General features: G+C 39.2%; 1 protein-coding gene across 3 annotated transcripts in view; it reads left to right on the forward strand.

The window, feature by feature from the left end:
• Nucleotides 1-15,792, forward strand: part of dnah5 (dynein, axonemal, heavy chain 5) — a 91,292-nt gene that overhangs the window by 17,277 nt on the left and 58,223 nt on the right. For 2 of the 3 annotated variants that reach the window (XM_056761813.1, XM_056761815.1), the window contains exons 9-35: nucleotides 25-132; nucleotides 213-335; nucleotides 646-861; nucleotides 2,425-2,532; nucleotides 2,618-2,703; nucleotides 2,797-3,118; nucleotides 3,365-3,571; nucleotides 5,283-5,454; nucleotides 5,575-5,720; nucleotides 5,955-6,123; nucleotides 6,443-6,691; nucleotides 7,112-7,308; nucleotides 7,992-8,085; nucleotides 8,647-8,789; nucleotides 8,901-9,102; nucleotides 9,193-9,428; nucleotides 9,721-9,939; nucleotides 10,198-10,260; nucleotides 10,486-10,724; nucleotides 11,129-11,369; nucleotides 11,448-11,647; nucleotides 11,853-12,006; nucleotides 13,787-13,950; nucleotides 14,229-14,385; nucleotides 14,481-14,693; nucleotides 14,773-14,997; nucleotides 15,482-15,654. In XM_056761813.1, the coding sequence (XP_056617791.1) occupies nucleotides 25-132; nucleotides 213-335; nucleotides 646-861; nucleotides 2,425-2,532; nucleotides 2,618-2,703; nucleotides 2,797-3,118; nucleotides 3,365-3,571; nucleotides 5,283-5,454; nucleotides 5,575-5,720; nucleotides 5,955-6,123; nucleotides 6,443-6,691; nucleotides 7,112-7,308; nucleotides 7,992-8,085; nucleotides 8,647-8,789; nucleotides 8,901-9,102; nucleotides 9,193-9,428; nucleotides 9,721-9,939; nucleotides 10,198-10,260; nucleotides 10,486-10,724; nucleotides 11,129-11,369; nucleotides 11,448-11,647; nucleotides 11,853-12,006; nucleotides 13,787-13,950; nucleotides 14,229-14,385; nucleotides 14,481-14,693; nucleotides 14,773-14,997; nucleotides 15,482-15,654 (4,826 nt within the window). The remainder of the gene's footprint in view (nucleotides 1-24; nucleotides 133-212; nucleotides 336-645; nucleotides 862-2,424; nucleotides 2,533-2,617; nucleotides 2,704-2,796; nucleotides 3,119-3,364; nucleotides 3,572-5,282; nucleotides 5,455-5,574; nucleotides 5,721-5,954; nucleotides 6,124-6,442; nucleotides 6,692-7,111; nucleotides 7,309-7,991; nucleotides 8,086-8,646; nucleotides 8,790-8,900; nucleotides 9,103-9,192; nucleotides 9,429-9,720; nucleotides 9,940-10,197; nucleotides 10,261-10,485; nucleotides 10,725-11,128; nucleotides 11,370-11,447; nucleotides 11,648-11,852; nucleotides 12,007-13,786; nucleotides 13,951-14,228; nucleotides 14,386-14,480; nucleotides 14,694-14,772; nucleotides 14,998-15,481; nucleotides 15,655-15,792) is intronic. The other variant, XM_056761814.1, reaches the window with a different exon arrangement.

Genomic DNA, 15,792 nt, shown 5'->3' on the forward strand with positions numbered 1-15,792 from the left:
ACAATTACACATGATATCATATAGGTGTCAATGGTGGAAGCCATTCCTGGTCTCATAAATGCCATCCGGATGATCCATAGCGTCTCTCGTTATTACAACACCTCCGAGAAAATCACCTCCCTTTTTGTCAAGGTAAGAGCTGACATCCTAAATAACAGCATTTCTTTCCCCGCCTAAATACTTCAGACTGAAAATATCATCTTTCTCCTCAGGTTACAAATCAGATGATCACCGCCTGCAAGGCCTACATAACGAAAAACGGGTCGGCAACCATATGGGATCAGCATCAGGACGTGGTATCTGAGAAACTCAAAGCTGCCGTTCGCTTGAATCAGGTAATGTGTTCCATTTAGCTAGAAAATGTGATTGTATACAGTTAAGGACAAGATTCCGCCACTAACAATTTAACTGGAGGGCTGTGCGACTTTTTTGCTTGTTGTTAAAAAAGTGTTTTAAAGCTCTACACTGTAAAGTGGTTATTGAAGGTTGTAAGTTCGAGCCCTGATTCATCAGTTATCACCAGGTTGCTCCAGGAGGACTGTCCAAAAATAAAACATACTGTAGGATGTTCTTTGAGTTACTTCAGAAAAAAGTCTTGAACCTGTGAATAAATGTAAATACGAGTCTTTGTTCTCAATGTGTCAGGAGTATCAGAAAAATTTCCAGAAAACGAAGAAGCAGCTGGAGAAGAAACCAGACGAGCGTCAGTTTGACTTCAGCGAGATGTACATCTTTGGCAAGTTTGACACGTTTCAGCGACGCCTGATCAAAATCCTGGACATGTTCAATACTATCACAACCTACAATGCCCTGCAGGACTCCAAAATAGAGGGTCTGGAAACCATGGCAACCAGATTTCAGGTATCGTGACGTACTGTAATCACATTGGTTTATTTATAGATTTTACAAAAGATAGTAGAAAACATACTTGAGATGATAATAACCAACCCAGAGTCCTGCTCGCAGACTGATTCCCGTCGGGTAAACCACTAGTATTTGATGTAATGGGTGGAATAGTTATTCATGTGTCATTTACGGTTTGGGTGCGGATGGGGAAATAATAAGTGCGGGCGCAATGCGGATCCAGTAGCCAAGACAATTTCTAATCTCCTCAGTTGATACGAACTTGCTTTTATACAGTCCTTTGCTTATTTCTGTTGAAGCTCTCTCTGAATAGCTGGTTTCTAATTGCATCGCGTTTTGCAGCGTTGAGCATTGAAGCCAATCATGTTCAACTGATGGATACTGAGGCATTTTTGTCAAACGGGTAGGGTCAGGTACGGTATTAAATTAGTAAGATGTCAGGTCGGGTGTTCTTTTAATTACATCAGGTGCGAGGTGGTTGCAGGTTTATCAAACAGGACCCATGCAGGACTCTGGACCAACCTCTATAAATTAGTTTTATTTGTTTAAAAATGGGTAAAAAGCCATTTTTAATATTCTTATGCATTGATTTTGTTGGATTTAACAGACTGCTATGTGTCCACAACACTTCATATTTCTTGTAATATTAACACAAACTTTTAAAAGTAAAGTTAGTGACATATGCTACAATGTAATGTTTTCTCTACTGCCCCCTGTGGACAGACTGCAGACATGCAGGCAAAATGGGAGGTAAGTGGTGAGAAGAAAAAACAAATGCATGTCTCATCCCAAAGCATTGATCAGCATGCTCATGCTTTTGTCTCATTATAACAAAGGCCCTGATTTCGGTTGACAAACTCCCAACATATTTTTGCAAGCATTATCTTTAAAGTTACAAAAATAACCTTTAAAGAGTGTTTTTACAATGCTATTATTATGTTCTAAATCACAGAGAGCCAATGTCTGTGTGCTTGTCTGGTTCTGAATTTGCATGAAGGGGCAAAGTTTTTAGCTGTGAATCTATTAACATTCATCACATCACTTGTTGTCAGAAGTTTATTTATTCACTTTTAATTCCGTGTCCATGGAAACAAAGTTCAAACTTAGAGGACTGCATGCTCCAGGAGTGCTGAATAATTGAACAAAAGCTGATAAAGATCTGTCACCTGTTCTTTGTGAAAGTTGACGGTCTGTGGAAGTCAATGAATATTTTACAGCAAACCCCTCCTCTGGGCGTTTAATAGGTTCTGGTGTTGTGGAAAAAACAGATGAATGTTTTAAGCCAAGAATGGAACCAGTGCAATTCAACAAGACCCTCATGCTTGAGGAGACACTCAACCAAATATGACAATTCTGTCAGCATGTTCTCACTAACATATCATTTCAAACCCATGTGACTTTCTTTCTACTGTCGGTTGTTATTATGGTGGAGGTTTCTCGATGATCAGTACTGTTGGTAGTACTCGATTGCTAACATATGTCTGTGCTTCTTTTGTGTATTATTTCTTTGTATAATGTGGTTGTTCTAAACAATAATTCTTTCATCATCTGGATTTCCAGGCCATTGTGTTAACAATAAAGAGGAGGCCTTACAGTTTCCTGGACCAAAGAAAGACAGACTTTGATCAAGACTATGAAGAGTTTTGTAAACAGACTAATGAACTACATGTAACTATGTTGTTTACTGTACTACTTTTGGGATTTGATACTTGTGCTATGAATCTATCCCTTACACTTCAATATTACTTTTTAGAACCAACTGAAGACGTTCATGGACAATACCTTTGACAAAATCCAAAACACTGAGAGGGCCTTAAATGTGCTCAAGAAATTTGAAAGGTAGCCAAATATCTCTCTTTTCATTTATTCATTTTGGAAACCAGACTTACACGGCTGAAATTAAGTTGTTGTTGTTTTCTTTATATTGTCCAGACTCGGTATCCCTGACTTGGGCATCAGTGAGAAGTACCAGCAGATTCTGTTGAACTTCGGCAGAGACATCGAAATGGTCTCTCGCATGTACAATAAAGAGAAGGCAGACCCCCCCATCGGCCGAGACCTGCCTCCGGTCGCCGGCAGAATCATGTGGGCTCAGCAGCTTTACCGCCGCATAGAGGAACCCATGGATCTCTTCAAACTGCAGCCCGGGCTGCTCAGCATCCCGGAGGCCAAACGCATCATTCGAGATTACAATCGGCTGGCCAAAGTGCTGCTAGAGTTTCAGGTGCTCTGTCACCAGAGCTGGATGTCACAGGTCTGTAACTCAAAGAACTAGTGAGACTTTAAATATCTTTTTCCCTTCGTTTAGCGCAGTTGTCAGTTTTAAATTAAAATGTAAAACAATCCATCATTTAGTTCTCCTACTATATTTACTTTACCCCCTTTATAGATATCAGGCAATTGTAGTTTCATCTTGAAACATTAATGAAAGAAAAGTGTTTTAATTTTTGGAAACTTCTGTTTGTGTTTACTATGAAGTCATTTATCTCTCTATCAATAGATTGAGGTGGTTAAAATGGGTCTGCGGGCTTCTCTGCTGGTCAGGAGTCCGGAGACTGGGGAGCTGTACGTCAACTATGACCCTGAGATCCGGACCCAGATCCGCGAGACGGACTGTATGATCAGGATGGGACTGGAGATCCCTCCCTTAGCTTCCATCCTGCAGCTGAAGAAGGACGTTTTCAAGAAGAACTATGATAAACTTCAGGTATTTCTGTGTCCTATTGCATTTTCTTTTATATTTGTGAGTTTGTGAAGAAAACCAATCAGGATTATTTCAGAATGTATGGTTCTGTGCTCAAAGTGCACATGTCATAAATAGCATATCTTTTTCCTGAGTTATATCAAAAATATTAACATTACTATTATAATATTAATATGCAATATGATGGCGTATAAATGAATGGCTGCTCTAGCGAAGGATCCCCTGCCTTCAAGTAAAAAAAGGCAATCGTCAATCAGTATAGACTGACGATTCTCTGGGGCGGGGGCCCAGGGGCTTACCTGGCCATCTGGCGTACCTGGCGTATACCCGGTGGGCCGCTAACGTATGGGGCCAGAACGGACGCTTTGGCTGCTCTGACGGACGTATTCTAAAAGTGAATGTATGCATGGCCAATGTAAAAGACATGGTACAATGTGTAATCCCACCCCCCTGCACAACATGTACCATTAACACCACCCCCCCTGTCGACAAGATATATTTGCAACACACCCCCCCTCCTTTGAAAATACTATATTTAATACTATAAAAATACTATATTTTACCCTCCCTTAAAGGGATAGTTCAGCTTAAAAATGAACATTCATTTACTTTCCCTCTTGTCATTTCAAAATGACTTTCTTTCGTACATAATACGCCCAAATAAATACAATTTCCAAAAACATTTTTGGGTATTTTGCAGAAATACAAAACGGTTAAAAATGACAACAGGGTGGGTAAATTATGACAGAATTTAATGGTGAAGGTGAACTATCCCTTGTCTTTTTTTTTGCTACTTTGCCTTGATACGTCTATGTGTTAACAGGGGTATAGTGTATGAAAAATGAATGAGTATTCTGTAGGAATAATAATATCTACAGATTTTGATCATACAGTAGCATGTACAGTATAAATGTGGGTGTTTGTGCTGTATGTAACCCTGTCTGTCAAATCCAAGCTAAAGAGCATTAAAATGACAGAAAGGTAAAGTGTGTTTATGCTTTGAGATGCAGTACTTAAATTTTTATTTCTAACATGATAAATACAAAGATAAATAATTTTATTGACACTACGTTTCATTATATTTATACAAAAACATGGCTTCCTAAACATTGATTTCAATCTTTGACATGTCCTTACTCAGTCAATAGTAAAGATATCAAGGTTATTATAACGTAACCGTTTCCCCTTTTTGTTGTGGACTTTTAGTTTGTTTTTTGATTTCCTGTTCCTGTTGTACTCCTTTGTTATTTCTGTGGTCGTCAATTAGTCTCTGGTGTGTCTTGTTATCCCTCCTTATCTTGTGTATGAAGAGTTTCTTTGCCTTTTGTCAGTTGTTGTTGGTTGTTTCAGTTGTGTTTTTCCTAGTTTCTCCTTCTTTTGGTTTACTTTAATAAAAGTTCAACTGCATCTACTTTCTGTCCGGTTTCTATTGTTACAGTTATATTTTTTAAAGCTTGTTCTTTACATCCTTTATGATGGTTTTATTTAGAATACAGTAAATAACAAAAAAAGACTTTATCTTTGGTCACGCATATTAAAGTTATGTGAGAAATCCAAAACAAGTATTCTGCGGCATTTCTGCTTTTTTAACATTTACATTTTGCAGAGATTTCCCCTGTGCACGTTTTATCCGATTCTGTGTCCATGGAAATCTTACATTGGTCGAATGACCGCATCATTCCACTTTACTTATATTCCCATGTTTGTTACATAGCTGATGGTGACGGAGAACTCCCGGGTGAGGTCTAAGATCCAGCCGGCCTTTGAACAACTGCTCATGCCACATGTTGCTAAAGTGGACAAGGCCATCTTGCCAGGTCTGACCACCCTCAACTGGACCTCCCTGAATATTGAGAAATACTTGGACCGAATCACTGCTGCACTTGGTGAGACTCTCATCATGGCCGCATGAGAAAGCACACAAAAAAAGGGCATGGTGAAATGAAATTCAAAATATTTCTTCATCTTCTCTAATGCTACTCTTCTTGTTTTGTCCTGGTTGGTAGAGGAGCTTGATCTTCTGCTGCACAGAGTGAATGACATGGTGGAGTTCAGGATTGATGCTGTACTGCACGAGATGAGCACAACCACCTTGTGTGTGATACCTGAAGATGAGCCGTGCACATGCGAGGAGTTTGTCAACACCACAAAGGTTGGTTCACACCTTATTCATAGCAAGAGTGTCTCTGAAGTTTAGAGGTGATGATGCTTTGCAAGTAATGAATGTTTCTGGTTGTTTTATTTCCAACATTTTAAAAAGTCTTGTTCGAAAATTAAACGTTTTGTTAAGTTCATGTTCCAGTCACTAGGAATCAGTGACTAGACCACCAACGTGTTAAGGAATAATCATTCTGATCACGCTCATCCAATTTATTTCTCATTTTAGGAGCTTTGCATCAAGGGAGCCCAAACGCTGCATACCAAAAGCTCATTGGTGGAGGAGGCGGCCAATGAGCTGATTAATATGTTACTGGAGTTTGAGCAGAAGGAAGACGTGGAGAATAACCGTGAGGAGAGCAGGACAGAGAGCAAAGTGGAACAGATGGACAGTGACTGTGAGATGAGCTTTTAATCATCTAAACCCCAATTCCCATACTGTCTGTCACTACCCCAAATTAGAATTAGTGTGACCTAAATCATGATCACACAAAAGAAGATATTTTGAAGAACTTGGGAACCAAACAACATTGGCTTCCATTGTATGGACACAAAACCACTGAAACATTTCTCAAAATATCTTCTTTTGTATTCCACAGAAAAGAGAGTCTTACAGGTTTAGACCGAAACGAGGATGAATAAATTATGTATTTTAATAAAAATACTTATGATTCATATCCCAGCATATTATGACTTGTCCGTTTTATGTATCTAAAGGTGAAGAGGAGAGTAAACACGAGGGCCGTCTCCTGTCTCGTAGCACCACGGTCCCAAGCATCGGTCCCTCATCACCACTGATGAGAAAGAAGAAGAAGAGAGATTTAATGGAGGTGATGGAGGAAGAGGCACAGGAGCTGCTGTCTCATTTTAACCATCGAAACGTGGATGCATTACTGCGCCTCACGCGCAACACGCTGGAGACACTCCGCAAGCGCATCCAAGCCTCGTCACTGATGTACTACCTGGGTTTGTGTTGCCATATCCTCTTACTCTTTTCAATATGAATTAAACAATGCAAAGGTATTTTTTAATGATTAAAGATTTTTTCCAATCATTGAAAAATCTCTAAACAAGGCACTACGGCATTCATACCCACCAATCACAGAACACATCCGTAATGTCAGTTTTTGGTTAATTTTTAAAAGTAAACTAAACTTACTTAAAAATACCCATTAGGGAATGTTCTGTTTAAGTTAATAAGCATGTTTTTGTGAAATAGTGAAAAATACAACTTTTAAGTCATTGGAGTTTTTTGTAAAATATATTTTCGTTTTCTATGTTTCAGTGCAGTGTTATATCAATAATATATCAATGGGATATAGGATTTTTTTTAAGTCTTAATTTGGTCAACTCATTCACCGTAACCATATTCATGTTTCTATGCAGCTGAGGCAGAGTCCCCTATTCGGCCAAAAGGTTGTGTACATCAGCCCATCTTTAGAGTGGGGGTGTGTCTATCCATTCCCAACATCATCATGGTTCCAGCTCTAGATGAGGTTCAGCAGGCATTGAACAGAGCTGTGGACTGTGTGGTCAGCGTCAGTAAAGGAGTCGGCCAGTGGAGCAAAGAGAGAATTTCCAAGGTTTACTTTTGTTTTAACATACAGAGATGATTAAAGAATAATGCATCTTTATGTTAAAGGCACATTCTTAGTTTATTGCTTTCATGTTCAAGAGTTACGCCTATAGAATAATCAGGATTTTTTTGCCGTTATCTATTACCTTTTTGTCACCTTAACTGGAAAACTGATCTCATAAGAAAGTATGATCAGCAATATCTGTGGATTTTAAAGGTAATACGAAGGCCTATCCAGTCTGTTTTTATTTTTGCCATTTTATTCGACTATTAAGGGATAGTTCACCCAAAAATTAAAATTATTTCATCGTTTACTCACCCTTGAGTTGTTCCAAATCTGTATTAATTTATTTTTTCTGATGAACATAGAGAAAGACATTTGGAAGAAACAGAACCAAACAGTTCTTTGCCACCATTGACTACCATAGAAGGAAAAATGACAAGGCAATTGTTTTTATTTACTTTTGTTTCAGGTTCATTTTATATTTTTCTATTGAAAGTGCCGTTCGTTTCAAATTTTTGGGGGGTTCATTGACATCTTGCCTCCTATTTCATTCACCTTTAATTCTCATAGTTTAAATGACTTTGCCTTCACCAACTGACGAGAACTCAAAACTTGTCAAATGTTGTAATTAGTGTTCAAGTGAAAGGTATCCAAAATGTTAGAGATGAGTGTTTTTGCTGTCACAGAGGAAAATGAGTGAGCGACGGATGGCCGCCCTGAAACAGAACAGCCACGAGAGCGAATCAGAAGACGGTGAATCGACCTATCGCAGCTTTGCTGGTACGCATCTTCCCCCCTCCCTCTAATTACACAGCTCAGCAGAGCAAATCCAAACTTAACAGGTCCAGGGTCAGTTAAAAACGAACCTTTCATAGTAAATGCTGTGGAGGGATGAGCTGATCTCCAATCATTTGATGAATAAAAGTGAGAACAAAGAATGTGATTTTTTAAAGTGGAGACATATTTCTATGGTCACGTCCGAATCAGAATCTTGTCAATATCATTTTCATTGTATCTCTATCTCTCTCTCTCTCTCTCTCTCTCTCTCTCTCTCTCTCTCTCTATATATATATATATATATATATATATATATATTTGTATTATTTTTTCTCTCTCTATTATATTGAAATAATAGAAATAAAACTTCCAGTGCTGCTGTGCCAAAACATAATATCTCAACAAAACATGTCTGTACACAAAATAAATAAAGTTACTTGGATATTCATTAAATTGATCAAAACAATAACATTGATGAATGATTCTCCCTCATAGTTAATTATATCAGATAATCTCATCATTGTGATATCTTGCTCTTGTTCAATACATACTTTGTTTCTCCAGCAGGCAGTATGTCAGATATCTCAGCATCCGCACAGCAGGTCCTTCCCTTCCAGGTCAAGAATTACAACAAGAGCATCTCAGAGAACAAAGAAATTGTCAAACTGGTGTCTGTACTCAGTACATCTATAAACTCCACCAAGAAGGTCTGAAGATTTTCCATAGTCTTGTTTTATTGTTTTATTATTTTTTTAAATATCCTTTTGTGTTACTACTATAACAGTATAAGAATAGTAACATATAAACATGTTTTACAGGAAGTCATAAACGCTTTGGATCGCTTCAGCCTCTTTCACCACATCTGGAAGAAAGATCGAGAAGAGACCATCCTGAAGTTCATCCAGGCAAACCCTCTGCTCTCTGAGTTTGAGTCTCAGATTTTGTATTACAGAGATCTGGAGCTGGAAATTAACATTGAGCCGGAGTTTATCTTAGTGGGAGCTTTGGCTCTATTTACAGGTACAGTACACACGGACACTGAATCAGCTGTACTTATGATGGCAGTAGAGTATAAATTAAAAACGTATTCTGTATTGATCTCACCCACAGCCGATCTAAAGTTGGCACTTACCACTGAGACCAAGAGTTGGATAGTGGACTTTGGTCACCATTGCAATAGGAAGTATCGCATGGAGATGGAACAGATCTTCGCTTTCGTGGATGAGGCGAGCAAGAAACTCAACAGACAGATTAAGGATCTAGATGACATCCGCATCACCATGGCAACGCTCAAAGAGATCAGGGAGAACCAGATCTCCATAGATTTTCAAGTTGGTCCAATTGAGGTAAAAACACCAATCATTTATTAAACAGCGTTGCGGCAAAGAACAACGTAGTTGATGTTCAATACATCGTCCTAATGGCCAGATTCCGATTTTGCGCACATATTTGTTATTTTAAATCTAGTCGCTTGTCAGGTTCGCGCAAATAGGGCACATTTTTCTGGACATGTCGGCACCGGATGGAGATGACCATGCACCGCGGGTCATTTGAAGAGAGAAAGCTGCATGGCTATGGTTTTCTTAGCGGTTTTAGACGCAAAATGTGAATCGGGTCTTACAATGGTTTTGTCTGCAGGAATCGTACAGTATGTTGCATAAGTATGGACTGTTGGTGGCCAAAGAGGAAGCTGAGAAAGTGGACACCCTTCGCTACACCTGGGAGAAACTTCTGGCTCGTAGCACAGAAGTACAGAACGAACTGGTGGCGCTGCAGCCGAACTTCAGAGGAGAACTCATCAGGAATGTTCAGACCTTCGTGGAGGACTGCCAGCACTTTTACCATGACTATGAGAGGGTGAGTCCTGAGGGCCGGGTAAACTCTATCGACCAGCTTCTCTTACTTTGAGCTCCCTCAAGCAATTATAGTTTAAGACAATACATTGTTGTTTTCCTCAGTTTCCATTCCTGTGGGTTTTCTGTACCATTAGATGCCTGAAACCAAAGTGCTTCTTTGAGACTGATATTACCTTGACTGTACATAGAAAACAAAGTGTTTGTATTTCGTAAATGAATGTTATTTGTTTCTTTCATTTGGTGCATTTGAAATCTTCAGGATGGTCCCATGGTGGAAGGATTAGCTCCCCAGGATGCCAGCGACAGGCTTATTATGTTCCAGGTACATTTTCCTGTTCATTGACATGTCACGTGCGTGTTGTTTTCGTAACACAGTCTTAAATAAATCAACCTAACCCTATCTCTGTAAATTACAATGATTTGAAAAAACACAATTTATGGTAAGCATCAATGAGCATTTTCTGTCAATAAAGAACAACATAATGCGGATATGCTGTAGATCAATTCATGCCAATGGGATATTAAAATGACATCTTGCATTTCTCAGAATCACTTTGACAACCTGTTCCGCAAGTACATCACATACACGGGAGGGGAGGAGCTCTTTGGTCTGCCCGTTACCCAGCATCCTCAGTTGCTGGAGATCAGAAAACAGTTGACGCTCCTCCAAAAACTCTATGGTCTCTACAACAGCGTCATCGACACAGTCAACGGCTACTACGACATCTCATGGGCCGACATCCACATTGAGAGAATCAATAATGAACTCCTCGACTTTCAGACGAGGTGAGAAATCCTGTCCTTTTAAAATTGGTTGATAATCTTCCCTTTTGGCCTTAATGAAATAGGTTATATTGAAAGGCATGAATGCATCAGGGGATTTCAATTTTTCTGCACTGGTACCTGTATGGGATATCACAAAATTGGAAAAGTCTGTGAAAGATGGAATTGAAAGATGGAATAGTTACAAGTGTAACGCAAAGATCATTTGTGAAAAAGGACAAGGACATTTTTCCACCTGAATTTGCCCTTGAGGTTTTCCTCAGAAGATGTGAATATGAACATTCATTTCCATTCAGTCAGATTTATATGTAATCACACAACATATTAGATAAAAACAACAGACGTTCACACTCTCAGCACTGTTTAGCGTGTGCCCTACCCCATTGAGGTTATTAACCGAATTGCAGGTGTCGCAAGCTGCCACGAGGCCTTAAAGAATGGCAGGCGTTTATGGACCTGAAGAAAACCATCGATGAATTCAGTGAGTGCTGCCCCCTGCTGGAGCTGATGACTAATAAAGCCATGATGACACGCCACTGGAAGAGGATCACGGAGGTTACAGGTCACACCTTTGAGGTTGAAACAGATAACTTCAAGCTTCGTAATATCATGGAAGCACCACTTCTGAAGTACAAAGAAGAAATCGAGGTTATCATTACTTTTTTTTGTAGCATTAATCTTCCTTTTGGCTTTAATATTAATCATTTTCTATACATATTTGAGCAGGACATCTGTATTAGCGCTGTGAAGGAGCGAGACATCGAGCAGAAACTCAAGCAGGTGATTGCAGAGTGGGACAACAAGACCTTTACCTTTGCCAACTTTAAAACCAGAGGTGAGCTTCTTCTGAGAGGTGACAGCACATCGGAGATCATAGCTAACATGGAGGACAGTCTGATGATGCTGGGTTCCCTCATGAGCAACAGGTGAGACGTTAAATCAAATGCAACATTCACATTTACATTCTCACAATCCAATATAATGTGCAGTGTGTTGCTACAATGTGAACACTCACTATGTTCAAACATAACACTGTATATTGATAAAGCACTTTAAAAAAAACGAATCAGGGTAATTATTTTCCAAACGGTGTGACATTGGTGTCATGAGCTGTGTCTTGTATTTCCACAGGTACAACACCCCATTCAAAGCACAGATCCAGAAGTGGGTTCAGAATCTCTCCAACACCACAGACATCATTGAGAACTGGATGACTGTACAAAACCTCTGGATTTATCTTGAGGCCGTGTTTGTGGGAGGAGACATAGCCAAACAGCTACCGAAGGTAATGGCAGACATTTATTCTTTGTGATAACAGCATTAATGGATTAGAATGCAGTCCTCTGTAATGTATGTTTATTTTAGTTTTATTTCTAAAGAACTTTTCACAGTGTACGATTAAGAAAAGCAGCTTTACAGATATTGAAATATTTATTTACAAAAAGTTACAAGTATATATTGGAATATTTCCTACTGAGCTAGCTAAAGGTGCCTACAGCAAAACCCTAAACTTTTAAGGTATTGATTTGGCAAAAAGCACTCCAGCTGCACCAAATTACAACTACATCATCAGGGACAATGGCCCTAGTGAAAAAAAGATGTATTTAAAATACACTTCGTTAACATTTTTAATTGTCAATAAAGATGACTGATGTTGACACGTCTTTTTAAAAATATATATTTTGCAAACTGTTTACAGATACAAATGAAGCCTTCATTTGGAGAAACAGAACTCCATAACATAATAATGAAAATATTCAAAAACATATGCGAGTTTTCACTCACCACATGTCCAGGATCTTTAAGCGCTGGGACGGCTCCATATATTAGTTTCAATCGATCTCCAAATCCAGCGTTATATCCGAAGTTAACATAACATTCATGCAATAAACAAACAAACACCTGAACTTCTCTCTCTTCTGCTTACATTTACATTTAGGCATTTTGCAGATGCTTTTATCCAAAGCAACTTACATTGCTTTATCCTATACATTTTACATAGGTATTTGCAATCTCCTGGGATCGAACCCACAACCTTGCGTTGTTAACACAATGCTCTTACCACTGAGCTACAGGAAAGCTTTCTTTGCTTACAAGTGTCTGTGCATGCTTCTCCTGCTAGCATGTGGCTGTGCCACGTGATTTTCCGGGAGAATTGTCCTATAAAGGACAAAGAAAAGTTGTTACAAAACAGTTTTATATGTTCGAAATAACACTTTCCGAAACCTGTACGATGGCTGGGGGAGTGTATCGAGCACAGAAATACAACATAATACGCCCAACTCGTTTTTTGACAAGTTAAGCATGAGAAGACCACCACAACATTTACAATGTTTAACATTGTAAAGAAGTCCGTTGCACACCGTTGCACGCCCGCTTTAAGTTTCCTAAGTCAAAGACATCACTTTAGGCCATGACTGAATTATGCCTTTAAACATCTAAGAAAATGGCGCTAATACATGTTTTTCTGTGTCTTGTGGTGTGTTATAAGTCGCCTATGCATGTATTAGACACGTCAAATTGCAAAAATGTAAGTGTCATAACAAAAGATGCATTCTATCTAAAAGCGAATGCTCACCCAGACCTGCCTGAAACGCCTCTAGTAACCAAACCCCCACAAATCCACGTCAGCTCGTGGTATGATTTGACTAATAGGGCTGTCACGATTATTAAATAATCGTCTCAACATGATTGTTTGACCTCATCGTGATGGTTTCAGATCATGGTAATTATTCCACATCTCTATAGAAGACACTAGGGAAAGCTGCAGTGCCTGCATATTGCATATCTTAGTGTATATATTTTAACCAATCCATACATTGTAAAATGTACCACCACAACATTTAAAAATAGAAATAAAGCATATACCGTAAAAATAACTTAATAAAAGAGGCTGGGCAAAGAGGAGATACAAACATGCACTGTATTTGGAAAATAACTTTTTAAACACATTTCATTTTATCTAAAACAAACGATAATATCCGTTTTAGCTGTAGAATTTGACCCCTTTAAGTAAAAGCTCAGTACTGTTTGTCAAACCAAAATGCCTGTTTTCTTGTTTTAAGGAGGCCAAACGCTTCTCCAACATCGATAAGTCCTGGGTGAAAATCATGACTCGCGCTCATGAGATGCCCAATGTGGTCCAGTCGTGTGTAGGGGACGAGACTATGGGTCAGCTACTACCTCACCTGCTGGAACAGCTTGAGATGTGTCAGAAATCCCTCACAGGGTACGTTCAACATCTATTTCACTGTCGAGCCCCCATGTCTGACAAGCACAGGATCAGTGGTCAGTTATCCACCTGATGCAACTGGAAACATTTTGGAAATCTGACTAGTGCCATGGGCGAAATATATTTTGACTGCAAAACATCATTGTTGGAATTTATACATTTTGCATTTACAACTTGGCTGCATTTTTGGTTTTGGGGTCAGTTTATGACTTGCTTGTATTACATCTGCGTGTAAGTTCTTATCGAACATTAAAAATGTTTTCTATGTTTTAAAGGTACTTGGAGAAGAAGCGCTTGTTGTTTCCACGTTTTTTCTTTGTATCAGACCCGGCTTTGCTGGAGATTTTGGGCCAAGCGTCTGACTCGCACACCATCCAAGCTCACCTGCTCAACATCTTTGACAACATCAAATCTGTCCGCTTTCACGATAAGGTGAACTTTATTATTTTAATAAATGACATTTTATACTATTCTTATGCTTGACATTGTGCTTATTTAAGATTGATCGCATTGTGTTTATATTTCAGATCTATGATAAGATTTTGTCAATATCCTCACGTGAGGGTGAGACAGTGGAGCTGGACAGACCAGTCATAGCAGAGGGCAATGTGGAGGTCTGGCTTAATGCGCTCCTTAAAGAATCCCAGAGATCTTTGCACCTCATCATCCGTCAGGCTGCTCTTGCCATTCAGGACTCCGCCTTTGAATTGATCGAATTTTTGGACTCCTTCGCTGCACAGGTATTCAACGCTGTGACAGTATCAGTATAATTTTGTAAGTTAAAGATACTGACAGGACAGTTGCTGTTCTTTGGTTCAGGTTGGTTTACTAGGGGTGCAGATGATCTGGACCAGGGATTCTGAAGACGCTTTGACCAATGCCAGATATGACCGCAAGATCATGGCTAAGACGAATCAGTTTTTCCTTGAGCTCCTCAACACTTTGATTGACATGACCACAAAAGACCTCGGGACAGTTGAACGGACAAAATATGAAACACTGATCACCATTCATGTGCATCAAAGGGACATCTTTGATGATTTGGTAAGTTGTTCAGTTAGTAAGTTGGTTAGGTTCAGTTCTGTTGTAGCAAATGGGCTGTGGTGTCACCCTGAAATGAACTTGAATATTAGATGCTTTTATCAAATGCTCATTTAAAACTTTCCTTATAGTTGTCTCATTATCTCATCTGGAATTCTCTTTAGCTCATTTTAAGTTTAGTAAAGAAAACTGATTTTAGACCTTTTGGCAAACAGGTCATTTGTACAAAGCTCCAAACAGCCAAAGGCAATTTAGCTATATAACACCCAAATGACAGCCGGCAGTCGCTCCTGGGTTTTGTCTCCTAATGCTTTGAACTCTGATTTTCAGCAAGGTTGTATGTCTCAATATCTCATGAGTGAATGGCAAATATGATATTTGTCATCAAGAATGTCACAGCATTCAAAGACACGTCTTTGAGACATCTCCAGAAGATAAGCCACCAGCAGAAACTAATCCCTGCCAAATCTCTTTTCTTGACCCACAGTGTCGTTTGCACATTAAAAGCCCCACAGACTTCGAGTGGTTGAAGCAATGCCGCTTTTACTTCAATGAGGACTCGGATAAGATGATGATCAACATCACGGATGTGGGCTTTATCTATCAAAATGAGTTTCTGGGCTGTACTGACAGGCTGGTCATCACTCCTCTCACTGACAGGTGCTGCTTCTGATTTACAACCTTATTTTCCCACTGTGGGTCATTAATGTAATTTTGGGACAAATTTGATTGATGTTTTTTCAGATTTGGTGCTTTGCCACCCCAAAATCAGTCATTATACTAAAATCTTAATACTCC

Source organism: Triplophysa dalaica, chromosome 12, assembly GCF_015846415.1.
Source record: "Triplophysa dalaica isolate WHDGS20190420 chromosome 12, ASM1584641v1, whole genome shotgun sequence".
Lineage (NCBI taxonomy): Eukaryota > Metazoa > Chordata > Actinopteri > Cypriniformes > Nemacheilidae > Triplophysa > Triplophysa dalaica.